The sequence below is a fragment of the Falco rusticolus genome, chromosome 9, assembly GCF_015220075.1.
Source record: "Falco rusticolus isolate bFalRus1 chromosome 9, bFalRus1.pri, whole genome shotgun sequence".
In the NCBI taxonomy this organism is placed as follows: Eukaryota; Metazoa; Chordata; class Aves; order Falconiformes; family Falconidae; genus Falco; species Falco rusticolus.
Window position 1 is genome coordinate 39,043,847 of NC_051195.1, and position 26,341 is coordinate 39,070,187.

Here is a 26,341-nt window from a genome sequence, read left to right on the forward strand (position 1 = left end):
GAAGTGACCTTGCAAGGAACTGGACTGCTCTTCCAAACATAAATGCTTTTTATAATTATTTTTTTGCATACAGCAATGCAGGTGTTAGCAGTGGGGGGAGAAGAACAGTGTTCTTGCATCGGAGGCTCATTCAAACTGCATCTCCCTCCCGCTTCCACTTTTCCACAGGCTGGCTTTAATTCTTAGAGTGGGGACACGTGAATCCTAGACTGAAAGACAACTAAATAATGCTGAACAAGTTTGTTCATAGCTAGTACAGAATGATTGCCTCTAACAAAAAATTATAAAGCTGATATATTAAATCCTGTTAAGTTCTAATTGCAATGTATCAACCTGCAGAGACCACTTACCTGTTCCAAACGGCCAAAAATGTGGCATTTGAAGAACCATTGCATTTCATTGTAATGGTAGCTAACATGATGCTTACTTCATGACATGCTTTAGCATGTTAAAGCTGCCCTAAAAATAACATTAATACAGAAATTTAATTAGCTTAATTCAGTGCTGGAAAAAATCCTAAAACCTGCCCTTGGAACAGATTCCTTTATTAAAAATAAGACAGAGCCCCACACAGTCACAGTATAATCCATTTATTAACACACCTTGTGAGCCATTGGTGTTGATCCAGGGGATATGACAGTTTTGGCACTTGACTGATTTCAGAGGTGCTCAGCCCCTGGTTAGCAGAAAGGGATTTTAAGACGACTGAGTGGACTACTACACAAGTGAGTTTTATTTCTTTAGGTGGGACATTAAATATTTTTCTGAACAAATAATACAGCACAAGAGATATGCATTGGTGCAGGTCACAGTGCCTCATTCCACAAGGAGTGGTCCCAAGCTGGTTACCACCAGGGGCCATTCTGTTCCCCCCGGCTGCAAGAAACTCCCCGGCAAGTCTGTCAAGATGGTGTTAAATCACACAGCACAGTTCATGTCTCAAAAGCTGTCATCTGATTGCTGAATATACACACAAAAATCTGTCTTCAAGTGGTTGACGGATCACTGCAGCTTTTTTGGGGGATGAAGAGACTTCAGGATATTGGCTTCAGAAAGGAAGGAAGACAGACAAAAGGCAGGCCTACCTCTCTTACCCCTGAGATAGCAAATATCCATGGTCCTGGTTCCTCACCAATGCCTCCACTAACACCTTTGAGAAAGTGATCTGTTATTCTCTGCTACAAGCGTAAAAGGATTACAAGGATAATCGACATCCTGTCCAGGTTAATAAACAGCTGCCTGATTAATTACAGCATATAATATAATTCATAGAAATCATCAGAACAGTGCTCAGCTACAGGAAAGGGATAAATCTTTAATCCAGCTTCAGCTGGCCAAAGCCTGGACTGGTGTCAAGACAGGGCTGGTAAGGGTACCAGTGCAGGCACTGCAGGTCAGGAAGACACCAGCACTGGGTCAGCCTTTGTAAAGCACTGGGGTATCCCCTCAAAGAGGGGTACCTGGAGCACTAATAGCTGCTCCTTAGACCCTTACCATAGCCACATTTCTACTCCTGCCAATGCTCCCAGCCAGTCATAGTGACGTTCCCTTTCTCAAATAACCAGCGTGTGCCATGCTGCTACGGGAGTGCTGTCTCATGGCATCCACACAGCACAGTGCAGCTACCAGCAACAGTGACTGAGCAATCAGCTCCTGAAAATAGTGTATGTTCATTAGCCTTATCCAACGGACTAATGGTGCAAAGACTGATGAATGTATCAGCCCTACAAGTATGTCAGCCAAGGCAAAGCCCCACACAGCTGGTCAGGTTCTCCCTGCCCAGAGCTGCGTTATGCTCCCCAGCCATACCCACAGCAACTGCTCTGCACTCAGGGGCTGCTGCAGCTGCCTGAGACACGAGGGGAACTTAACCTTGGCTGGTTTTCATCCCGTTGTAGCCAGGCTGCCGCCAAGAGCACACTAGCGAGTTTAAAGCCAGCTCCAGCATACATACATAACACACATACAGCATTTCCTACTGTGGGAAATAAAAAATAATACTGAAAATAATCAGCAGATGGCATAGCCTCCCCTGGCAAACTGCATTCAGTTCTGATTACCAAAGCTTAAAGATCCAGCAGAAAAAAAAGACATGGCAAGACTGTCAGCATGTTATCAGATACATAGACAGTTTGGGTTAAAGAGAGACAGAGAAGCCAGTTTTAGAAAAGGGACTACCTCTAGAGTAATGGTCAACAGAGAATATAAAGCCAGGCCCATTATTTCCTCTGATAGCTGAGAACACAAGGACAGATGGGATTCAATGAAAACAAAAGGCAATTAATTCAGGAGCCATAAAAAGAAATTATGTGCTACAGAGAATAAAATTATATTGGTTCTCTGAGATTGGTTCTCAAAATTATATTGAGGCTGAGAGTTTAGTTGGATTAAATACAGGATTAAACAACTATATGGAAGATGAAGACTGTTTACATTAAATAGCTTTTTAAAAGTTAGGGATATAAACTCTCACACTTCAGAAAAAAAAAAGAATCACAAAAGGATAGTGCATAGTGTTTGTACAACACCTTGAGGACCAAGCACTTGTACTTTTATTTGTTGTGATAATAACAGTAATGCAAGTAATTAATTTAAATGGGCCAAGAACAAAATTCCCCAAAAGGAAAGGTTGTTAAAACTTGTTTGGTACAAACTCACATGTACTATCCTTCAAAACATCTGCTGCTGGCCAACATTAAGTACAAAATACTGTCCTAGGGTGGCTGAGTGCCGCTCATCCAACCACACAGTTCCAGTAAGCCTTGGTGGCAAAGCATGTGAGTTTGGTTTGGGCCACAGTCCCAGCTTAAACAGTAAAGAGCAACAGTGGTGCTCTGAAAAACAGGTCAGGAGAATTGAGGAGAGTATTGGCAGGCTTGCCTATAGTACCAGTAGGGTGTAAAAGCAGGTGAAGGAGATTGGATATTTCCTTCCCTCCTCCTGGCTCATGTAGGACTCATGGGCTGTTAATTACAGGATTTGCACAGCTTTCACAGTGACAAGACCTAGGAGAAAGAAATACTTTGAACTAGTACATGGGCATTTCAGAAGTCAATGCCAGGCCTGTGTCTCACTCATGTTACATGGTAATTCATTCTAACTCCTGAATTGGAACGAGCTAAGTAGGCTTAGGGAAATAACCTCATAGTTTCAGTCCTTTGGGTGTTTCTGTACCTGTTGTGGTTATGGGTATAAACTGAAAGATCAAACCAGGTCAAACTAGAGATGTGACAGCACCCAAGGCACAGAAACTCCGTTTCAGCTGCCGTAGCATGCTGGCTTGGGGGAGGCCGAAGCTAAAAGCCAAATCCCTCCATATTTCCCAGACAGGTACTGTTGCTGCCAGTGTGGAACTTGGCATTCATTTAATTCCCCACAAGACCAGAGGTCTGTGACACAACTGCCCTCAGTCCTCCTGTCATTTTAATTCCTGGGAGATAAGGAACAGTCTGCAGCTTGTATCTTAGGGACTCTGCCAGCAGCTGTAGGACAACAGAGCCAACATGGAGCCAAGCACAGCGCTGCCAAAGCACCAAGCCTGGCACTTCAGCAGGCTTATCAGCACAAGCTGCACTGCAGACATTCAGCCTCTCGAGAAGAGGCACAAACAGATCAGATCTGTCTCAAAGGCCACTTCGCAGGGGTTCCAACATTGCATGCTTTAAAGATTCCTACAATCCTTTTTTAAAATAAAGTTTTCAAGCAGGATTTTTAAACAGTCCATTGCAACACCGATGACCCAACTATCCTATAATCCCTGGAGAGGGTAAATGGAACTGTTCAGTTTAGCATCCACACACAAAAATCAGCTACCTAGCCAGGTCAGCACCTTTACATGAAGCTGTTTTCTAGGAGACAAATTAAAGCTTTTAGTAATCACTACTTATTGAACCCAAGGCAATTTTAAGGAACCCATCACCACATGCCCTGTAATATGACATTGCTAATCCACAGGCTGTGCTCTGCCTTCTGTTCTTGCCTTGGTAACACCTCGGTGCCTTGAGTGCAGACCTCCTAGACAGCAGGCCAGTGCCTGAACCCCATCATTGCCTACCCTACAGTGCATAAGCAAATCCAAAACACACACATCTGGCACAAGTTCTGTATGTCTATTACTATTCCATGTTCAGGTCCTTGGTTATACATCAAAGCTTACTGCCCCTGCTCCTGAGCAGACCTGTCCTCTCTCTGGCTTGCCTACACATAGTAAGAAGTCACTGTGCACTGCACAACTGTTAATGCACTTAGCCCTTCCATCTATTTTTATACTTTTCTGCTTACTTGAGAATAGTAAATTAACTTACAAAAGTGCTTAAGGCCTAAGAGGAAACTCTTCATTTGTTTGCATGAGAAGGAGTACTCAGTAACTCCTGCTTTCTTAAGAGAAAGCATTATTTCTGTTCAGGCTAAGAACTACAGCTTGATGTCAGTGCCTGCATACCCTCGAGTTAAGTCAGTTTATTCCCGCTGAGAGGCATAAAAAGAGAAATAGTGCAAAGAAGAGAAGAGAGGAAGCATAGCCCAGAGGCTGCAAGAATAGGACGCAGGAGTGAGTAATTTGCTTGAGGTGTATCTATACCTCAGGAGTATTTCTGTGTTTCATGGGACAATTGTGAACACAGAGATATTAAAGACTAACATCACAAATAAAGGGCAGCTAATAGCTGTGGTGAATAAGGTACCAAAAGAAAATTCCTGCAGAGCTGTTAAATCATGAATCAACACCTGAATGTTTGAAATTAACATTACACTTGGATTTAAAGAAAAATAACATGTCTATTCAGCCTTTTGACATCACATTTTTAAGTTCTTCATAGTAATCACGAGGGAAAAAAACCTATTGTCTCTTAAAAATGAAGATTTACTCTCACACCAACAACTGATTCTAAGAGTTGCTGCTTTAAGGGAAAAAAATAATGAAACAAACACAAAAGAACCACTATATTGAGAAAGAAGCAATAAAACCAAAGCATCTGGCAGCTGGAAATGTGTGATAGAGGATTACAGCAGGAGGCACAAACATCTCTTAGTAGGGACAGACACTTTAAAGGGATTGTATGGGAGCAGACCTACTATTCAGAAAAGAAAAGGTTCCCCCTAGAGACATAACAGGGAAGGAAAAAAACCCCCAGCTGTTGGCCTGTTCCTCAGCTCAGGTCAAATCTTCTAATTCCTGGAACTGAAGAGAGCTGTTATAAAAAAATATCTGAAGTTTTCCACTATGCCAGAGCCTGGTGCCATCTTCCAAGCATCTCAGCTCTCCTTGCAACGTTTTTCAACTGTGCAAGCTACAAAAACAGGAATAGATTTGCAGAGGCAGGTATCTCTCCACTTCTACCATTTGTGTGTGCCAGGGCAAAGGAACAAATGTGATTGTATTACAGGACTCTGATAGTCAGAGCAACATAGACTCATCATTCTTAGCAGTGTGCACCTGCTTTCTCTGCTCAGAGGTTATGGACTAAAGTGAAAACAAAGACTTTGAAGAATCAGCCACAACTGTTTTTCTCCCAGTTCTACGTTAAAGTCTTTTACCAGTGTCCAATGAGAAAATAAATCTTCATCAGTCACCAGGCCAGAAGCCACAGCCTTCTGCTGCTGCAGGACAAAAAGGACCATATGTTGAAGCTCCTAGAGCTCAGACATTTTCATTTTAGCCTGGTCACTTTCTTGATCCAGGGTACGTATTTGCTGACCTTTGTGTACACACCGGGGGAATCCTTCCGGCCACAGCCGTAACCCCAAGAAGTAATCCCCAAAATGATCCAGCGTCCATTTGACCTCTGACACATGAGTGGCCCTCCACTGTCACCTTGGCAGCTGTCCACCCGTTTATCTTCAGAGAGGTTTCCAGCACAAATCATGCGGTTAGTGAACTTCTGCCCATAACGGACCTCACAGTCTTCCCGTGGGAGAAGAGGCACCACTCCCTGCAGGAGGGTTCTTGAATAGGACTTCCCTGGAACAGAACAGACCAGGCAGACCAACTCATAGAATCACAGAATGGTTTGGATTGGAAGGGACCTCAAAGACCATCTCATTCCAGCCCCCTGCCATGGGCAGGGACACCTTCCACTAGGCCCAGGTTGCCCAAAGCCCTGTCCCACCTGGCCTTGAGCACTGCCAGGGACGGGGCACCCACAGCTTTGCTGGGCAACCAGTTCCAGTGCCTCACCACCCTCACAGTAAAGAATTTCTTCCTAATATCTAATCTAAATCTGCCCTCTCTCAGTTTAAAGCCACTCCCCCTTGTCCTCTCACTACATGCCCTTGTAGAAAGTCCCTTGCCAGCTTTCTTGTAGGCCCCCTTTAGGTACAGACAACAGCAGCAACCTAGAGCAACAGTGCTCTGAACAAAAATAGGTATTTGTACATTTCATGTCAAGACTGCAGCACCAAAATAGGCCATGCTCAGCATTTCTGAACCATCAGACCTACAGAAAACAGGGCTGCCAAGCCAGACCACAAAAAAGAGCTGTGAGATCAAAGAAATGGGGAAGAGGTTGGAGAAAAAGGTTAGATCAAAGAACAAGTCTTACTTCTAGTTCTGCCAACAAGTAACTTGAACCTTGTTCAATTTATTTCACCTCTCTGAGCCTCCCTTCCTCCTCCGTAAAACAAGGACAGTGTTTTCTCAAAAGACTAAATGCAGTCGTATTTGTAAACCACTCAGTTCTCGGAGAAGCTTTGAAAGGTGCTTCAGAGGCATCCAAATATTATTCAAAGAAAGCTAACTTCATCTTCAGCCAGATTTGTCTCTATTTGCTCAAATCTATAACCGCAGCCTTGCTCAGAACAGAAGGTTCATGTGCTATATTAGAGTATGACCTTTCTCTGCCCAAGGTTTATGGTGAATTTACAAGGTAGTAGGTAACGGCCCCTCTCATTGGAAAAGCCAGGTTTGGCACGTGGGGGGATTCTAGCCATTAAGCTCCAGTACAGCTTAAGAGAGTTACATGGCTAAATTGCTCGTTGATTGTCCCCAGACACCCTGAAGTGACACATGCACCTGGTGCAACTGACTCCAAAGGCAAATGTATACTTGCAGTTCAACACTTGGGGTGACAGCTGGGAAGGATGGGTAAGCCAAAAATCAGCAGACAAGCTCCTGGGGCTATTTGCCTTTTGGCAGCAAGTCTTTCTGAACATGTGGGGCTTCGCTGCAATCACAGCAGCCCCAGAAAGGCCTCCTTGCCCCAAGCCCTGCATTGCACTTCTGATGCTCAAATGTGGGAAGACTGGACAGCCAGTGATAAAGCTTTGTTAAGAGTTTAAAGCTGTCTCCAGACCTTGCTATTGCATCCATGTCAGGACTCCACCAAGCCCAGCATTCTAAAACATCACCTTGAGAAAGTATTTAATAATGAATACTTCCTAGAATATTCCCTGCTCCCTTTTACCTAGGAAGATCCATAGCAATGTGCTGCAAGAGGACAGGTACAGGCTGCCTTGAACCTAGCACAGAAACCAGCCTCAAAGCCCAGCTGTCCCTGTGGCAATATCCAGGGACATGGAGCAAGGCAGTTGGAGGGAGATTCCTTCCACCTCTAAGTCCCCGCTTCACTACTAGAGCATCATGAAAAAGGCAGGAGGTCACAGAAACATGGGGGCCTCCCGCAGGATTTGTACACCAGCTCTGCACAGGCTGCTGCCTAAGGGGTCTGCTGTGGGCAAAGTGTAGAAAGGGTAAGAAAGAGAGGGCTGTGGCCAGATGGCAGCATTGCAGAGGGATGCTATGGCAACCCAAACTTCCACCACAGGCAGGCTCAAGAAGCCTAAAATCAGAAGAAAGCACAATGGCACAAAAGTCACCTTGCCTCCCTGCGCCAGCACAGACAATAGGAGCAATAAGAACATCCCCTTGAGTTGTGCAGATGTAAATCAATGACCCATGCAGGCTTCTGAACCCAGGCTCCTCCACCTTTCTTGCCCCTCAAAGCCCCATCACTCACCTGTGTCTCCCCAGCCAGAGATGATGCAGGCTTGCCTGTTGATGTCAGACTTCTCTTTCCTGTTGGGCAGGCAGACAGGCAGAACATGGCGATTGAAGGAGAGACAGTGCCCCTCTCTGCCCCGCATCCGGACCAGGGCAATGTCATTATCATTGCTGCCAGCCCAGTAGTTCCTGTGAAGGACAATCCGCTCCACAGGCAGCTCCCTCTCAAACTCATCCTTCACACCTGTGTGGTAGTCACCCACCCGCAGCAGGTAGCGCCGTACATCAACACCAAACCTGAAGAAAAAGAGACTCAAGATCTTGACACTCCTGCGAAGAGGGAAACAGACTCACACAAGTCTCCATTGCTATGAGACCAATAAGGTACCGCCAGTTACGGGACTGTGGGTCCTCTTTAACAGATGTGATAATGCCAGCTGTTGCAGTCAAAGGGTGTCCCAAATCACTGTCTACAATGCACAGGACTTTTTTTTTTTTTTTCCTACAAAAAGGGCTACAATAGTTGCAACAGGCTTGTGACCTTAAGTCTTCCCGGTTCCTTAAAGCACTACAGAATGGCAAAATGCTGGTGCCCTTTAAGTTGTAAACCCTCAAAGTTAAGAGGGCAGGTGTAAGCAGTGAAGGATAAAGCAAGCCTCTACTGAGTCATCCCCATAAGTGCTCCACGATCACACACATCATAACCTGAAGGTCTTGGTTTAGAAACTTTAATCATGTGGTTCCACTGGGCTGGGAGGATAACCTTGTAGGAGGTTATCTTGTTCATCATATCCCTCAGGGCTCCCCACTCACAAATGTACCTTTTGAAGCAGTGGGCTGCAGTCACCACCCAGCAGCTGCTGATCAGTGTTGCTCCACACAACAGACGAGTATCTTGACGAAAACCTTTCAACCGGAGTGAGGCCTGCCACGGCCAACCACCTCTGAAGAAGAAAGAGAGGAGTAAAAGGTGTCACACACATGGGAGCTGTATTCTTCCCATCCACTCTGGCCCACCTGGGCTCAGCTGGCATTTACTTGGGTCACAGCAACCCCACGCAACACTACAGACATGGGGAGGAGCGGCTGGGAAGCTGACTGGCAGAAAGGGACCTGCAGGGGCTGGTTGACAGCCAGCTGAACATGAGCCAGCAGTGTACCCAGGTGGCCAAGAAGGCCAACGGCATCCTGGCTTGTATCTGAAACAGTGTGGCCAGCAGGACCAGGGCAGTCATCATCCCCCTGTACTTGGCACTGGGGGGGCCACACCTCGAATCCTGTGTTCGGTTTTGGGCCCCTCGCTACAAGACATTGAGGTGCTGGAGCATGCCCAGAGCAGGGCAGCGGAGCTGGGGAAGGGTCTGGAGCACCAGTCTGATGGGGAGCAGCTGAGGAAACTGCGGGTGTTCAGTCTGGAGAGGAGGCGGCTCAGGAGGGACCTCATTGCTCTCTACAGCTGACTGAAAGGAAGCTGTAGCAAGGTGGGAGTTGGTCCCCTCCCCCAGATGAAAAGCAATAGGACAAGAGGAAATGGCCTCAAATTGTGCCAGGGGAGGTTTAGGTTGGATATTAGGAAAAATTTCTTCACTGAAAGGTTGGTCAAGCATTGGAACAGGCTGCTCCGGGAGGTGGTGGAGTCACCATCCCTGGAGGTATTTAAAAAATACATGGTTTAGTGGTGGCCTTGGCAGTGCTGGGTTAACAGTTGGACTTGATGACCTTAAAGGTCTTTTCCAACCTAAACGATTCTATGATTCTTCCCTAGACAGGCCCACTGGTTCAAATGAAGTTCAAAAATCACTAGTGAAAATGTGTTAGTGTACTCAGCATTTGTCAGGCCGTTTCCAGAGCCTGTAGGAAAGCTGGAACCAGTTCTGGCTTTCCCAGCAATTACAGGGTAGTACCTGAGAGACTTGTTTCCACCTATGATCCTTTTCTTGCGACGGTGAAGCAGGCGCATCCCACACACACCAAACTCTGGACCTGCACAGCAAAGTTAGAGCAGTTGGGTAGGTATTTAAGCTCTTGCTGTCACAGAGCCAAATACCATTCACCTTCCACAAGGGCATTAATCTGCATGGTAGCTGACTGTATTGTGTTGTGCGTGTGGAATTCACAGATTTGATCCCATAGGTTTCCTCAGGTGTGGTGGAGGTGCTTACCTGCAGTATCTGTAGTCTTATGCCAGGAACGGGACCTCTACAGCTATTTCCTCAGTACACTAAAACTCAAAGTTTGCTCATAGTTACTGCTCTAAGGAAGGGTATGGTGACTTGGCTGTGCGGAAGTTCTGCAGGCTCAAAGGCCTGACATGGGTGGAGCTCCTCAGACGAGTCTGGAGCACCCTGTGCTCCTAAGGCTGAGACAATGAAAACAAGGAAAAAATAGGAGGTGCAGGACAGGACATGCATATTTTGCAGGCAATGTTTCAGCCAAAGAGAAGAACTACCAGAAAAAAGCATAAAAGCATAAAAGCACGGTGAGATCCTACAGCTGGCACTCCAGATTTCTGCACAGAGGAAATGGGCACGTCACCTGTTCTCCTGATATCTTGGACCTTCTCTTCCACATAGTCGCAGATCACACCAGCATCCTCACTGTGCCAGCAGCTGTGAATCCCAGTGTCAGGCCTGACACATTGCCCCAGGGCGTGCTCTGTGCCACTGCATTCTATGTTGTCCAGATGGATAGGCCCATGGCCTTCGCCGAAATAAGCCATTGCTCTGGCTTTTGCTGTACCGCTGCAATCAGAGAGAGGGTTGCTAATCTGCAGTAAGCAGGAGGCAGGTGAACCTGATGCACCAGCACATTTTAAGAGAAATAACATTTATGCATCGCTCCACACACAGACCCTCAAGCTCATGTGGGTATGCCAAAACTAAGAAACAAAGCCCCCCAAAACAGGTCCAGAAAGAAGCAATCACCCTCAGAGCTGTTTCGATCTGTAAATGAATCTACCAGAACTCTTACCTGAATCCCAGCTGCCGGCAAACCACTGCAGCATCTCTGTCCGTCCAGCCATCATCACAGACACTGCCCCACTGCCCATTCAGGAACACCTCAACCCGTCCCTCCTTGGTGCTCTCTCCATCTACCAGCCGCACAGGAGGCCCTAAGGGATGAAACAGATGGGTTGCTGTGAGCAAAACCACCAGAGAGCATGAAGTGCCCAGAACTTGGGTTCCACAGGAAAAAATTAATCCCAGGTATCAGTAAGCTTAAAGAAAAAAGAAAAAAAGGAGTGTTTCTATATGAAGACATTTCACCTCTGTGCTAAACCAGGAGACTACATACATATTAATTTATTTAATGCTTACTGGAAATCATTAATGAATCATATTCTGAAAGCTGACTAAAGAGAACAAGAACAGAGGGAAAGTTATTAACACCTGAGCCAAGAGTGGACAAGCTTAAACATGCCTGGGGAAGAAATCCATTGAATTATAAAACTATTACATTATTCTAAGCAAGAGAAGAGTTCTACATCCAGGAAAAACACAAATGTTGGATGCCGTCTACTTCAATAAAAAAAATATCTGACAAACTGGAAAGTCTCCTGGAGCAGGGAAAGGGGAGAGTATCAGGTCTCGTATAAATGAAGAAATTATGCTAACTGGGAATACATTCACAATTTTTAATTAAAAGAGTGCCATCCCCACAAGAGAGTGCAAATTTCCACACAACAGCCCCTCATATCTGAAGTCCTCTTGTCTTGGCAAGGTGTGACACTAACGTAACTACACCAGTTTCCCCAAGGGTCTAGTTAAAAGTATCCCGTGTTCCTGCAGACAGGGGGCTGAGGCATCTCAGCAGTGAGCAATGGCATGCTAAGGCAGCCACCGTTCCTCAGCCCCTCAGGCTTGTTTTGGAGACCACCAACACAATTCTCTCCACTTTCAGTTTCTCTGCAGGTCTGGCCATAGGACTGGTGGAGCCACAGCTCTGCAGCTCTGCCCCAAGACAGCCAGGGCTCATTCCTAGGAATCCTCCCCAAAAAGCAGCCCCCTCACTGAAACAGCACAGGGAAGACTCCCACATCTGTCAGAGCTTCCAAAGGGGCAGACCAGCAGGTGAGACTTCCCCACCATCCAAGGCAAGAGGCAAGGCGAGTTACCCAGGCTGCTATCCATGACTGTGTTGCTCTCTGGAGAACAGCGGACTCCCACGTCCTCAGCATGTGAGCAGTCATGCTGCCCCCAGTTGCTGTGGGGACAGTCCAGGAGGGATAGCTCTGTCCCCACACAAGCCACATCATCCAGTAAGATAAAGCCTTGGCCAGCAGCATAGTCCCCTTCGGAGGCCAGGGTAGCAGGGCCACTAGAGGAAGGAAACAGAACGTAACATGAGGTTCTTTAAAACTCTTTAATCCCACAGACGGATCCAAGCTCAGACCCAAAGGGAAACTCCCCTGCAGAGCTCATCTGTGATATCAGTGGCCTCCTGAGCTAAACCATTCAGTCACACACAGGATGGAGACCAAGCAGCTTGCACATCTCACCAGCTTCAGCTTTCAGGGAGGTGCCCCCAGACAAGTCCATTTGCTAGTGTCTCGCCAAAGGCACGGTCATTACAGCACAGAGGGCCAGCTATATCACAGAGGCTGCTTTGCAGACATGACACCAGGTACATCAATTTGGGGAGTGGCTAGCAGAGAAGGCATCAAAAATATCAACACTGAAGTATTTCTACTACTTTTTATAGGAAGTGGCTACCTGGAAATGAAATGCAGAAAGCTGCAAACTTTTAGGCACTACAAGAGATAACACAGTATGCAGCTGAACTCAAAGGGAAGAATTTAGTATTTTTTCAGTCTATAAAGCTGAAATTTTCAAAGTATACCCTAATCATATTTTAAAAAATCCACCGAAAACCCAAAACTTTACTGGCTCCAAGACTACATTATCCTGATTTTGAATCTTCCTCAAACTCATACCTGGAAGGACAACAGTTCAGCAACAGACTGAAAGAAAAGCATTATGAAAATCCCTAATACTTCTCTTTTTTCGCCTTGACAGTCTTTGTTCAACTACTGAAGCAGGTGATATGTCTAGCTGACAGAGCAGATGGGTGATATCTTTTAGCTGACAGAGCAGAACGGGTGGCAGTGCTGAGCTGATACACCTGCAAACTTAAGGAATGTTAAGAGAACTTTCTGACTTTGCTTTTCATAAAGATGGTACCAAACCTGTTAGCTGCTTTCAAAACAGGATGAGGCAAGATATATTTTTTTTTTCCTCCCCCCCCCCCCCCCCCCCCCCCCCCCCCGCCTTGGAAAGGATGTGGATACCTTTTAATCCGTCCTGAATAAAGTTGTATAATGGTGATAACCCTTCTAATAAAGACAGCATTGAAGGATTAAGGTCCAGCCTATCCCAGTGAAGGTGATGGAATCTAATCCTTGAAATGAGGAAGCAGAGACACCACACACACACACACACACACACACACTCAGTCCTACCTGAAGCCCAGCTGCCTGCAGACCACCTGTGCACCAAGGTCTGTCCAGCCATCATCGCATACTGTGCCCCAGTCACCGTTGTAATAAACTTCTACCCTGCCTTCGTTGGGGCTGTGGCCACCAGCCAGCCTGACAGTGCCCTCTGCAAGGGGTGGGAGAAGGAAAGGTCAGCGCTCGGCAGGGGAGGAAAGCAAGAGCCTGTGCCCCACTGCTGAGGCCTCTGTACAGCCCATGACTGAAAGAACAAAAGACGCAGATGGAGTGGGTACTCAAACATTCCTCGCTCCAAAACATGCCTATCTGTCAGAGGAGGATTCACCTCAGCCTTTCCGTACCACCAGTGGGAAGCCATGGGAGCCGCACTAAGCCTGGCTTTGATCCCACCCGGTGCTTGCTCTCTGCCTCCACACCTGGCAGCCCTTGTAGGGGCCACAGATGGAAGCCCTGCAGGACCCTGAAGCAGGGGGGCTATCTGCTGAGCAAGCTGTGTAATATGGGACTAAGACTGGCCACATCTGACATAGAACTGTAGACCTGTACCTGTGAAAGGGTCACAGGAGACCCCAGCGTCTTCAATGTGGTCGCAGTTCTGCTGTCCCCAGTCACTCTTCTTGCACTGGTCAAGTGAAAGCTCATTGCCTGAGCACTCCACTTCATCCAGCAGGATTGGGCCAGATCCCTGCCCATAGTGAGCCCACGACAAGGCTTTTGGGTTCCCACTGCAAACATTACAGAAATGTATGCTCAGCAAGGAAAATCACAGTGTTGTCCCCGCAGATTCTGCCTTGCACAGGGACTCTCCTATGCTAGGTCAGTGTCCTCCCATTGACAATCTGTATTTCTGACACAGTGTTGCTAGCTGTTAATTACAATATGTTATTGGAAAGTTTTACAATGAGACCTTCCAACACATAACAAAAACGTGCCTGCACCACAAACAGTTCAGGCAGCCGGGGAGTTCTAAGGACAATGATTTGCAATCTCAGTAACAGGCAAAACCCCCAAAGACTGAGAGATCTTTTGGTTTTCAAGAATGCTCAGTATACAACAGCTCCCACATTAAGTGCTAAATGGCGCACGGGAGAATGAAGTGCTCTCTCTTGCCTTCCTGTTTGAAGAGGATAAGGGCAGTCAGTGAAACTGGAGGTGTTTAAACTTAACCAAGCAAGCAACTGCAGTTCACATGTGGAAACCACCATGACAAGTTGTCACTGAGGCCAAGAAGATTTGCATTAGGACGTGTGTGCAAAAATAAAGAAGGATAAACACAAACAAACCTTAGGTAGGAATGCACCAACTTTTTTTTTTTCACAGCATAAACCTATAAAACTGACAGGATTTAAAGCACAAAATCCCTTTACAGGATGATCAGTCCAGAATTCTCTTTCCCAGGTTTTCTGTATACCTCCTATAGAAAGGGCTGGTACTATATATAGTGAGGGGACATGCTTTCACGTTCATCACTCTGCATACTTCTGTTACCACTCCATAACGTACAGTGGTGAAATTACCTGAGTCCCAGCTGCCTACAGACTACTTCAGCATCCTCGTCATCCCACTGGTCATCACAGATGGTACCCCACTTGCCATCATGGTAAACCTCCACTCGTCCTTCAAAGCTCTCCTTTCCCCCAACTAAACGCAGCGGGGCACCTACACCTGTGCTTCAAGAAAGGGAAAGAGCACAACAGAACAAGACAGAGACAAAACACATCCAGCAGCTCAGGGTGTAGAACCATTCACCAGCCAGAGGAGCTCTTGGGCTGCTCTCATCCCACCCTACCAGATCGTCCCCTCTAGATCCCAGAGAAGCACCCATGACCAGGGTGCTGCTGGTCCAGGGATGGCTCTTTAACTGGCTGCTGTGGTGACTAGGACTTTGCTGCCTGCAGACAAAAACCTGGTTTGATAAAAAGCAGATGTTGTCATAAGCAACAGGCATCTTTCAGTGACTGTAGAAGTATGCCCACTCTGCGAATTTGTTCCACTGGAAGGAAGATAACCACCTGTATAGCAGGTGAAAGAAGAACATGCTCCAATGACTTGCTCTCCACAGCTTCACTACCTTAGATTTTACATCTTATCAGCAACATTAATGGAAGAAACAGGGAGTGAACCTCCCCTGGAGATTTACCTTCTGGAGGGACACAGGTTACCATGGCACTCCCCTGGTTACAAGCTCCTGACATAGCTTTCCGATAGCCACACTGCAGCAGGGCTTTCTCATCCCCGTGGCAGTTCGCTGACTGCAGGTGCAGCGGAACAGGCCACAGTCTGGGATGACTCTTCTTCCCAGCCGTGCCGATCTCACTGGTACAGAGAACGCAACAGAGTGATGAAATGCTGTAGCACTGTTTGACTTACAAGCTCCCCTCAGTTCTTGTGACTCTCCAGTCCAGCTGTGCCATTTCACATCCCAGTGCGCCCAGTTGATTGGGAGTGCATAAAGGGGTGGCCACTTACAGTCTAACTGGACCACGCAAAGTGCTCCCCACCACCTAACCCATTTTGTGTTCTTATTTACTGCAGAGGAGTTGATCTGGTCAGAAATGGCATCCTTGTTTGAAAGTGGTGAACAAACCCATCAACAGGTTCAAACACCCAAATATCTGAATCACCCTCTTTCTTCTCTGTGGACCTTCTCCCCTTGCTGTTTGCAAGTTTGAAGGCCCAAATCCCAGTTTCCCAAAGAGGCTGCATGGTCTCAAAATTTCTATTAGATCACTACAGTAGCTCCTGCTGGTAATACTAAAAAGGGGATACAAACTCACAGCTCACTCATCACAGTCTGGAGCATTGAGCAGAAACTACCATTTTTAAAAAAACTTGCAAATGCTGCATTGGGCATAGCCACAGAAAGAAAATAGTACCGAAGGACCCTTGTAAGTGGGAAACGAGCCCACAAAACAAACTCCCCCAGCCAACACAGTACGCCAGAGGGGCTGTAACCACAGCGGCTGTTCTTTCAAAGGCCATGTGAACATGTAAATCTCACAACCAGACCGAGGTTCTCACCTGAGACCTAGCTGCCTGCAGACAACACTGGCATCCCAGTCAGTCCAGTGGTCAGCACAGATGGTGCCCCAGAGTCCATTGAAGTACAACTCCACACTACTATCTTCAGCCAACCGCACAGCACCTTCCAAAAGAGAACAAAACAAAACAAAACAAGCGGCTATCTTCTGTCAGAGGTTTTAGACTGGCACGTCTTGGACTTGCATGTAGCTGAGCTGAACCGCACTTGGCTTCTCTCACTCCTGTTTTGCTTGTTTTGCTGGTGCTGTCACTGAAGTGACTTGCTTGCAGGAGTGCAGGACACAGCACCTTCCCGCTTCCAGCAACAGCTGCTCAGAAGGATGGCTGGAGCTATGTTCTTCTCAAAGCCATGGTAAAATATTGGCAGGAAACTTGGCTTCTGCCACAGCTCCTGGATTCTCCTGTGAAACGGGGATAATTTTACATGCTCCCTTGAAAAGATGCATGGAAATGGCAGGCTCTAATTCCTTCTGACACTCCACTGACTTATTTCCCACTGACTACTTCATCTACAAGACTCACTGTTGCTACAACTGTTGTTCAGTAACAACAGGTGAATCCTCTTTAATCTCTCTGGGAAAAGCAAGTGCCAGTGTAAATGCCCTTTCAATTCCCACTGCACCACAAATATCTACCACTGTTTAGAAAGCACATCTCCTCACTCAGTTATGTATTGGGAGAAGGATACACCTTCTGTCTGTAGCACCTCGATGCAGGCACACAGCACAACTACATTTGTATCCTTCACTTTAAGGAAGCCACCTTTGAAAGCACTTCCACTGGCAAGGGAAAATACTTTGTAATTTCAGTTATTAAAGTGGTACTTCATCTGTTTTGCAAAATGTGGGAGAAGCAAGGAAGGCCAGAAGACAGGAGGACAAACAACAGTTTCAAGAATGTTACAGTGGAGTCAGCACATTGAGAGCGCTCAGCTCCCTTGCATGCCTCAAAGTAAGCAGCAGTCCTTGAGTCAACATCGTGAGGAATTTTAAAGCAAGCCTGTGACCAGCCTTGCCACAGAAGACTTACAAACCTAGCCAACAAGATTTTTCCCTGTTGCATTTGAACCGCTACACTTACACAAGGAGAGCTCTGATACAGACACTTAAGGAGCAGGAGTGGGTTGTTTTCCACATAACTTAAACTGTTTCCAAAGTGGCATAAGTTAACAGTAAGAAAAAAAAAAAAAAAAAAAAAAAAAAAGCAGCTTCCTTGTATGAGAATAAAACATCTATACAAGGCATTATGACAACCGCAGCTTAAATCCACCCCCTACTATATACAGACGTTCTTCTCCCACACAGGCTGTTCTCTAGCCCTAATTATTTTGACAATTCGGAACAGTTATTGTATTGTGCTTCTTTCACAAGGTGTCCCACCTGCTGCTTGCAAGTCTCTGCAGCACACATTTCTGGCCCGAGCCCCCTGAGACAGTCCAGCTTGGGCACCGGCAGAGACATGCAGCAGCCCTTACCTTGATTACAGTCGCAGTTAGCCCAGCCGATGGCTCCTGATGCAAGCCGGTAGAAGCACCAGGGTGTAGTTCCCCCATCCGGGTTCCTGCAGTGGTTGTGGTCCCCCAAGCCACGGTCTGGGTACTGCTGAACATAATCAGGGAACTCTGCCCAGTTGAGGCACTCTGCCCCAGCCTCAGTGACCGCCAGTGAGCCGTTGTAATACCCGAGAGGTCCAATGCCACACACGCTGGACGCTGGGCACAGGAAGGGAGCTGTCAGCATCACTTAAGGCATCACACATGGGGGCTCAGACAAGCTGGGAGATAGCAGCTGATCTCCTGAAACACCTCACGTGTCTGCAGCCTTCTTTGCTACTTGCTTGATTTCAATTCTATCACTCTTCAAGGCAGCTGCCCAAAGAACACTTATAATACGCACTACAAACCAATCTGGAAGTCGTGAACTGCCCAGACAGACCTTTGAAACGTGTTAACTCCGGGCCCACACATGGACAAGTTGAACGGTTCCCATTACCACTTATTTCCATAGAAGTATTCATTTGGAGCAGCACTTGAGCCTGGCACACACTCCTCCACTTCCTTCCCCACCTGCTTTGGCACCTGAATAAGATACTTCTAAATTTGATCCTGGGCTCTTTAGAAGATTAATTGCCTGTCTAAATCGATTGAAATTGAGAAGAGTTTCAAATTAACTATAATTTCATTCTGTAAAGTGGGAAGGTGGGAAATGACACTGTGTTTCACTGTAGGTACGTTCCCTATACCCATTAGCACATCGCCTGGCTTATCTGCACATGGCCAACGCACAGGAAAGGAAAGGGAACCTATGCTGGGGAGAAGTGCAGGTGCCAATGTTCCAGGCCAGTGCCCATGTGAAATATCTCATGTAAAGAAACGGCAACAATTAATTTAATATGGTCTTTAACAGAAGAAAACTCTCCATTCATGATCCTGAAATAACAGAGAGAGAAACCAGAACCAGATTCTGTGTGAAGGTGGGCTTTTTAGAGCCCCTAACCTGGGAAGAGCAGACTCAGAAAGGGATAACAGTTATAGCCCTATTCACTGAATAAACACAGAGAAGCCAACACTTTCAGAAAACCCTTCTGCCATAAGGACATGTAGGGCGAACAGCAAGGGCACAAAGAAACTTTGTCTCATGCCATTTGCCTTCTAGCCACTGCCAAGGCCAGAGGGGGTAAGTGACAGGCGTAGGTTAACTTCAAGGTATAAAAATCAGAAGCAGTTACAGGTAGGTGTCTGGAAAACACACTGTGCGCTTTGCATCAGCTGGGGAGGGGTACAAGAATTCAGTAGTTATTAGAGCAGAGGAAACATGAGCATGCAAAAAAGACTAAGGCAGAGAAAGAAGTGAAAGGAAAAGAGTGTGGGAGGAATAGGGAACTGCAAGAGTATTAGACATGAAGAAAAGAAAGCGGTCTGGCCATTTTGGGGAAGGAGATAAACAGACACTGAGGCAGGAGAAAAGACTGAAGAAGTGATGGAAAGAAAAGAAGAAAACCAGACAGCAGTGGCTCATTGTACCTATGGTCTCATCACCATTGCAGGAAAGAATGTGCCTGATGACTGAATTAATAACTTCTTGTTCTTACCTGCACTCTGCAAATGGTTTTGGTTGGGCTGGGATCCCAGGAAAGCCTGGGAAAAAAAACAGAGCAAAAGCAGAGATGATTATCCGATGAAATAAACATGGGCACGTCCTAAAAGCAGCTCAGCCTTTTGCTGCTTCAGGCAAATACACCCCAGTAACCAGCCTCTTCCCCGCTCTCCCCATTGCTCCTCTCCAAACCCAATCACAGCTCTGCCCACTAACAGCAAAATGAATAGTTGCTGGCCTACAGAGATTTACCCTTGATCTAAGCACTACCTTACAGGGCTCTGCTTGTTCTTTTCGAGCAGAATTGGAAGCTTAAGTGAGATGCCTATGGAAGGAAAAGCTAGAAGAAATGCATTGTTACCAGTGAGTAAAATAATGAATAACCATTAATTCTCTCCGTTTGTAGGGCAAGCCACCACCTATGGCCACAGTGGCAAATAGAGATATATCTATGTGATGGGATGATGCCCCCAAGGAACCCTGTGTTAAAATAGTAATAAACATCCACATACCAAGTGGCATAACACCTAAAGAAGAAAACCCAACAAGACTTTATTGAGGATTTTGTTTCTAATACATGAGAAGATGATACGGCCTATGATATTATTATCCAAATGGGGTTAAATAGCTAAGAACCAAAAATATGAAACACAGTCCTCAGAATTCCAGCATCCTGCCTGGTCCCAAAACTGCATTTCCTCTTACAGGCAGTGTTTTTGGTGGTTATAACTTGACTGCTGGCTTAGAGATAGGGATCTCCACTCAACACCATTACATGGTGTACAAGCAGGTGCAAGATCTTCACAGACCCAGAGTGAAAAAAAAGAAACTGTACAGGCTTCTGGTAGCTCCTTGTAGTTCAATTCATTTCTAAATACTTTTTAATTAACATTTATAATGCCTTTATATGAACAAGGAGCTGTAATTCACAGAGCAGAGGTATGCATATAAAGAATACTAGCTATGGCAAATGGTTCTTGTTGGGTTGGGTTTTTTTATTTCAAAATGCAGTAATTTTGTTTCTCCCAGCTTTACCTCCACCTGGAAAAGGGAACAGTAAAATTTGGAATTAAACCAAATCCACTTCTGGAATAAGCAGAGATAGTTCCCATAGATACCTGACAAGAATGACACCTACTCATGGCAGATGTCATTTTCAAATCTAGCTTGTGAGTATGGACCAGCAGGTGTTGACAACCACAGCCAAGCTCCAGCGTCAAGCTCCAGAAGTCAGAACGTGACACTGCACATTGAAGATGAATTCCTGACATGCTTCAGAAACAGCAGATCAGATCTCAGGTGCATGTGCGCAACGGGACACGCAGATAAAACAACATTTAACTGGAAAATCCTTTTCAGCCAAAAACCCATCTGCCTGCACGTATCAGGCTATTGCAAGCCCATATAAAGGCCTGTGAACTGACAAGGTTGAAGGACTTGTCCGAGGATCTCTAAGCTCTTTGCAAAGAGCAGAAAGTGAGCCAAGCTACACTTTTGTGACTGCACCAAACATATGACTGAGCCACAATCCAGGTCCCTCAACTCCTAGGTTTTAGTATGCACCTGCACACACATGTAAGCCTGCAGGCGATAGAGGGATGGGCTGTACTAATAACAGGCTATATATGAAAGCCTGAACCTGCTCCTTTTGGAGACAGACCGTAAATGAAAGAGCTGCAGTCCAAGCAATATACTTCCCTTATAATGAAAGATCAGTTGCTGCCAGTTCCCGTAGCAGCTTCCAAAATACCCCAGCACTGACCATCTCCAAATTTTAGTGCAAACAGCCTGTGCTGCAGTCGCTGCCCCAGGTCCGTGTGGCTATAAATCATCTGTCCACAACAGCAATAGGGGTAATCAGTCAATCAGCAAAGAACAGAAACAAAGGATCTCTCCTGCCAGGGTCACTGCAGTGCCTGAGAAACATAGAAAACCTGAGCCAAAGCATCTGCAAGCCCTAGTGCATCCTTCTTTCCTGCTTTGTTTCCTTTTCTAAATTCCATATGCACAACGAAATAAATCCCTCCCTGAGCCGCCTAGCCCTTCTCAGGGACCACAGCTGCCTAGATGCCTTGGAAAAGATATTCAAGTAATAACAAGATCCACTTACAGCAAGGATATTAAAAGAGCCATGTGACTTCTTACAAACAGAAGAATAACCATTTCTTACCTCCATGCATCTGAGACAGGATAACAGACCTAAGAGCTTTACCAGGAGCCCAAGTACTTTGGGGACCTCCATCCCTCCTGTGCAAAGTGAGCAGAAGCTTCCTCAAGCATCACATTCACGCTCAGCTGCTGCCTCCTCCCCGAGCTCTGCAGCTGGGTTTCTCCGGGAGCAGGGCACTAGCCGCTCCGCCCCAGAGGGAGCGGGATGCCTCTTCCATTTCTATGCAGGGAAAGGGATGCACGGGATCAAAGTTCCCAGCAGCGTCTCAGAATTTCACTTTCCCCTTTCTCTCCTCATCTCTTCTCCTTGGTTCTTCTCTTCGGAAAGGGGAAAAAGAAGGAAGAGAAAGGAAGGAAGAGAACATGCCCCAGGATTTCTCTAGCACCCTGAAAAACAGGAGGTGGCAAGCGTGGGCAGGTGGGGCACAGCGTGCACCCCACTGTCTCTGCCTCTCCTCGCTCGCTCCCCTCCCGCAACGCTGCCTTCCTCCGGCAGCCTCTGCCCTCTCCCTGAAGCACAAAGGCTACGGCGGGGAGCCGGGGCTGTATCCTGCTGCCAAACCTCCAGAAGCAACGCCGGAGAAGGAAAGGGCTTGTGCGCGTACACTTGCCAGAGATTAGACGTGCTGGAAAGAATCTGGACTTTATCCCCCACCCCCCCCAGCTGCCTCCTCAATTAGCTGCTTGCAGCTTCCTGAGGTCAGACTCTCAGATTTGAGCCCAGGTAAATGGGAGCCAGAAAACTTTAGATAAAGCAGCTTCCAGATCTCCCTGTGGAAAGCCCACAGGTGGCACAGCCCTCTCCAGGACACACTCCCAGTTTTCAGCCCCGCATCTTACCACCATGCCTACTGCCTCCAGAGATCTTTTCCATCGAGTGTCTTCTTGACCTTGGGCTGCAAAGTCGTTTTCACTCGATTGGCTAGGATGCTTTCCAGAGGGTTGATCATTATTGTATTGCTATGGACAATCCTGTGGGGGTTTTTAGTGCTTTCAAGTTTACTGCTCCTTCATATGAATTAAGATTAGAGGCTACCACAAAAGTTTGAAACATTATTAAACCCAGGAAAGGAACTGGTCCATTTGATGCTGTTCAGTCTTGGAAATTTTTTTACACATGCCCTGTGTCAGTCCTCAGCTCAGTCTGAGCATTTCATATATTTATATTCTGATTTTAGAGGGGTTAACTCCTGGTGTTCTGCAGCATGAAACATGAAGGTCACCTTAAGGAATGAGCTCACTTCTGGCCAAGTCTGCTGAGTAGCATTTCCAAAGACACCTTCAGCATAAAAACAAGGAATGGGCTGATAAAAATCCATTGGCTTGACAAAAAGCCTCTTCTCTTCCCTCAGTTATTGCCCATTACTTACATCACATGCCAGTTTTGTGTTGCCTCATCCTCAGCCACTTGTCAAAGGCAAGGAAATTTCACTACATGCTGGACCTTTTACGGGAGTCACTGAGTGGCAGGAGGGAGACCTTTCTGGAGTGGATTTGTACCACAGTGTATTCTGGACACGCTGGATCTGGCCAAGAATTACACTGGGTTAATTAGGAGCAAATCTCCTATATCCTCACAGTGAGGGAGGCAGACGATCAGGGCAACAGGGGATGGAAACAGCTTAGATGCTACAGCACGCTGTAATTCTCAGGCAGCACTAGCAAAAAAAGGCAAAGCAAAATGAAAATATGGGAATGTGTTGGAATTTAGAACACTTACTCCAGTGAAAACACAAGGAAAGGATATACTGGAGGCAGCAACAGAAAAATCTACTAGCATTCAGGGAAACGTGCTCCTTAGTCAGAAGTAGAGGGGTTGCTGATACCCCTTCAGAGCTCCCATAAGTCGCACATCTATTTAGCCCTCTGACACATACTAACAGTGTTTAAAACCTCTAGCAAAAGCCTGTACTGGATTCCTCTCACAGTAGCTTGTAAGTTGCTTCCCTCTCAAGGCAAGGCTTTCCTAGGTAAAGTGATTTCCCAGACAGTGATATTACAGGAAGCACAGATCGGTGCACCAAAAAGCCACAGAAGTCCAAGTTTGGCATTCAGTTTCTGGAGGAATGACAAGCTGTGCAAAGATACAGCAGGTTTTGCAGTTGTCTCCTCTGTGATGGGTCCTCCTTTGGAACTATTTCCTTCTTGCCATTATGACATCTTGAGAGAGGTGGAGCTCAGATTTTCCAAAGCTTCTCATGGCTGCACAGCCCTCCCCAAGGTGGAGAGGAAGACCAAGAAGGAAATCATAACAATATAACTATGGCAGTTTAGATAGGTAACATATCTAAAGATAAGGTAAAACAGACCTTGAACTCTTTTGTGTGGGCAAGTTTGAAGTAGCTGTAAATCCCCAAGTCTGCTATTTAACACAAGTCACCTTCTCACACTGATATAAGCATAGTTCCTACAGTCTTTCTGTCTTGATTTTTCCAGATTATTATGTACTGACCCTTCTGAACATGAAGTACCATCTTCTAAAACGTTCTTGGCTCTCTAGAACTCAACCTATTTCTCCTGAACTGGCAGGACTACTATTCATTAAGACCAGCTGAAATAATCAGTGCTTCCTCCCCAAGAGATCTTCAGCGAAAGCCCAAAGAAGAGAGGTAGTTAACAGCAATCATACCCAGACCCAGTATAATACTCGAGCTGTGAGGAACAGGAATAAGATCAAGGAATTCCAGCAGATTTGCTTAAATCCTTTAAATCCGACTTAGGAGGGTAGAACAGCTAGTCAGCTTTTGTTTAATTCTTTCCCCACCATGCAATCACATACAGGTCTCTGCAGCAACGTTCTTAACCAGTGGGCTCAGCACCAGAACCCAGTTTTCTTTTATTCCCTGCAACAGCATCATGGGGTGGTACAAGCCCTGAACTCGGAGAGGGCAGTGTCATTCACTGCAGTTATGCACATGGACTATTAATGGAATGAATGATCTCCAATATAAGCATGTCACAGAACGTGTTTAAACACTCAATATAAGCTTAAGAGTGAGATATGGGAAATAGCAGCAGCTCAAATTGCCAAGGACAATCAGTAACTGGAGGTTTTCTGGTTACAGTATGGGATCCTGAGCCAGAGGAACTGCAAGAGTACTTTTAAAAGAAGCACTGTAAAACCAGGGTGCATGTGAACAGCATTCTCTTTCCTTCCTTCTTCCTCCAAATAAATGCATTCCTTTGAGAACTGGAAAACCTTAGCATAGTAATTTCAAGCTTCTAGAAGACATGTAAAAGGTCAGAAAACCCCCTGAACAACTGAATTTGTGAAGGAGTAAAATCCAAAAATAGCTGTCCAGATTACCGGGAGCTGCGCCAAATTTCAAAAAACAGAACAAAAAGGTGTTAGTTTCTCTGTTACAGCCTCTTATATAATGAGACAGATCTTCACAGCCACGAGAGTTTGGTACATTCAGCACAGCTGCTAGTTTAAGAGGCACAAAACCACACTTGCACTATAAATTTTAATACAAAGAAAGAAAAAGCATCGTCAACAGAAGTGAATTCAGAAATTATCAGTTCCTCACTCCCAGCTTAGCTTGTCCCCCTCAGAAATGAAGAATCAGCAAGTAGCTCTCCTTTTTAGAGAGCGTCTTTTGCACTGAAAATGCAAAATGTCATAGAACCAAAGCGTTCTCCCAAACCTGTACATGGACATCATGTTCTTACTGACCCCAAGTCCTCTGAAAGACCCAATTATGCCATAACAGCAACAACAGAATAAGCTACCCAGTGGAATAACCCACTAATGAGCCATTGTAAGTAACAGTTAAACAAAAATTGCTTCAGTAACTTGAAAGCATACACCTGACTGGTATTTATAGGATGAACAGGTACTGGCCTGGGGCTTCAGCTCCACACAAACTCTACAGTCACATGTGAGTAATCACAGCCTGTGTGTGTCTGACACCCTTCTTACTCTGCTTTTTTTTTTCTTTATGCCCTAAAAAATTAGTGACATAAATGCTCATATCATTAGTTCTCTGAGAGTTCTTACCAGTTAGGTACTGATCCTAAAACAACAGGGACCTGCCTACAGTTTTGTGGTCCTCCAGTGAAAAAAACCCAACCAAATCAAAACTAACAATTAATTACACAATTTCAGTATCAGTCTGTACTTGAACTCTGTCTTCCCTTTTAGTTTTTTTTACCAAACAACGGAACGTTTTGTTGAAGATTATGAGTTGCCCCAGCCAAACAAAGTCTTGCATTATTTTATTATAGAACAGACAACATGATCGATTTGACATGGCACCATACCAGTCCCACCTGCAAATCAGAGGGCCTAAATCACAAGCTTCAACACTGAAGTTATATTTGATCCTTACCAATGTATTGTGTATTAACAAGGTATTTTGCTGCAGACTTCTTCCTCATTCTACAGCCGCCTTGTACAGCAGCAGGAATTAAAAACATTTTGAGAGGAACCAAACTGTGTATACATACACGTATGAGTCATGAGATTACTATCAATTTTAAGTTGGCTCAATGTCTGGGCCTGAGCACTTTTTGATAGTGGCTCAGAAGTTAGGCAGGAAGCTTATACTTGAGGAAAAATCACCCCCTAACCGTGAGAAAAGGTATTTACATGCCTTCCTAGAAGATGGTATTTCACAGCAAGGACCTGACTCCCCACTGTGGCTA

At 45.9% G+C, this 26,341-nt stretch overlaps 1 protein-coding gene across 2 annotated transcripts; it reads right to left on the minus strand.

The window, feature by feature from the left end:
* Positions 1-574: 574 nt before the first annotated feature.
* On the minus strand, positions 575-25,781 carry LOC119153558 (neurotrypsin-like). 2 transcript variants are annotated; one of them, XM_037400164.1, is made up of 17 exons: positions 23,065-25,781; positions 22,535-22,973; positions 21,696-22,012; positions 19,521-19,566; positions 17,905-18,141; positions 16,410-16,533; positions 15,529-15,704; positions 14,906-15,053; positions 13,935-14,113; positions 13,395-13,536; positions 12,051-12,253; positions 10,907-11,048; positions 10,472-10,677; positions 9,841-9,919; positions 8,758-8,880; positions 7,953-8,233; positions 575-5,959 (listed from the first exon to the last, which is right to left on the minus strand). In XM_037400164.1, the coding sequence occupies exons 3-17, from the start codon at positions 21,765-21,767 to the stop codon at positions 5,649-5,651; spliced, it is 2,469 nt and encodes an 822-aa protein (XP_037256061.1). In that variant the 5' UTR covers positions 21,768-22,012; positions 22,535-22,973; positions 23,065-25,781; the 3' UTR covers positions 575-5,648. The 2 variants fall into 2 exon arrangements, with proteins under 2 accessions (XP_037256061.1, XP_037256060.1); XM_037400163.1 differs by having other exon boundaries at positions 22,535-25,781.
* Between the last annotated feature and the right edge of the window lie 560 nt (positions 25,782-26,341).

Bases quoted from the DNA above. Each gene is read 5' to 3' on its own strand.
- LOC119153558 (XM_037400164.1), bottom strand. From the start codon at position 21,767: ATGGAGGTCCCCAAAGTACTTGGGCTCCTGGTAAAGCTCTTAGGTCTG. The intron at 13,537-13,934 runs GTACAGGTCTAC...CACCCCTTGCAG, and splicing joins CTCCTGTGACCCTTTCACAG to AGGGCACTGTCAGGCTGGCT. The intron at 8,881-9,840 runs GTACTACCCTGT...TTTCTTCTTCAG, and splicing joins GGTGGAAACAAGTCTCTCAG to AGGTGGTTGGCCGTGGCAGG.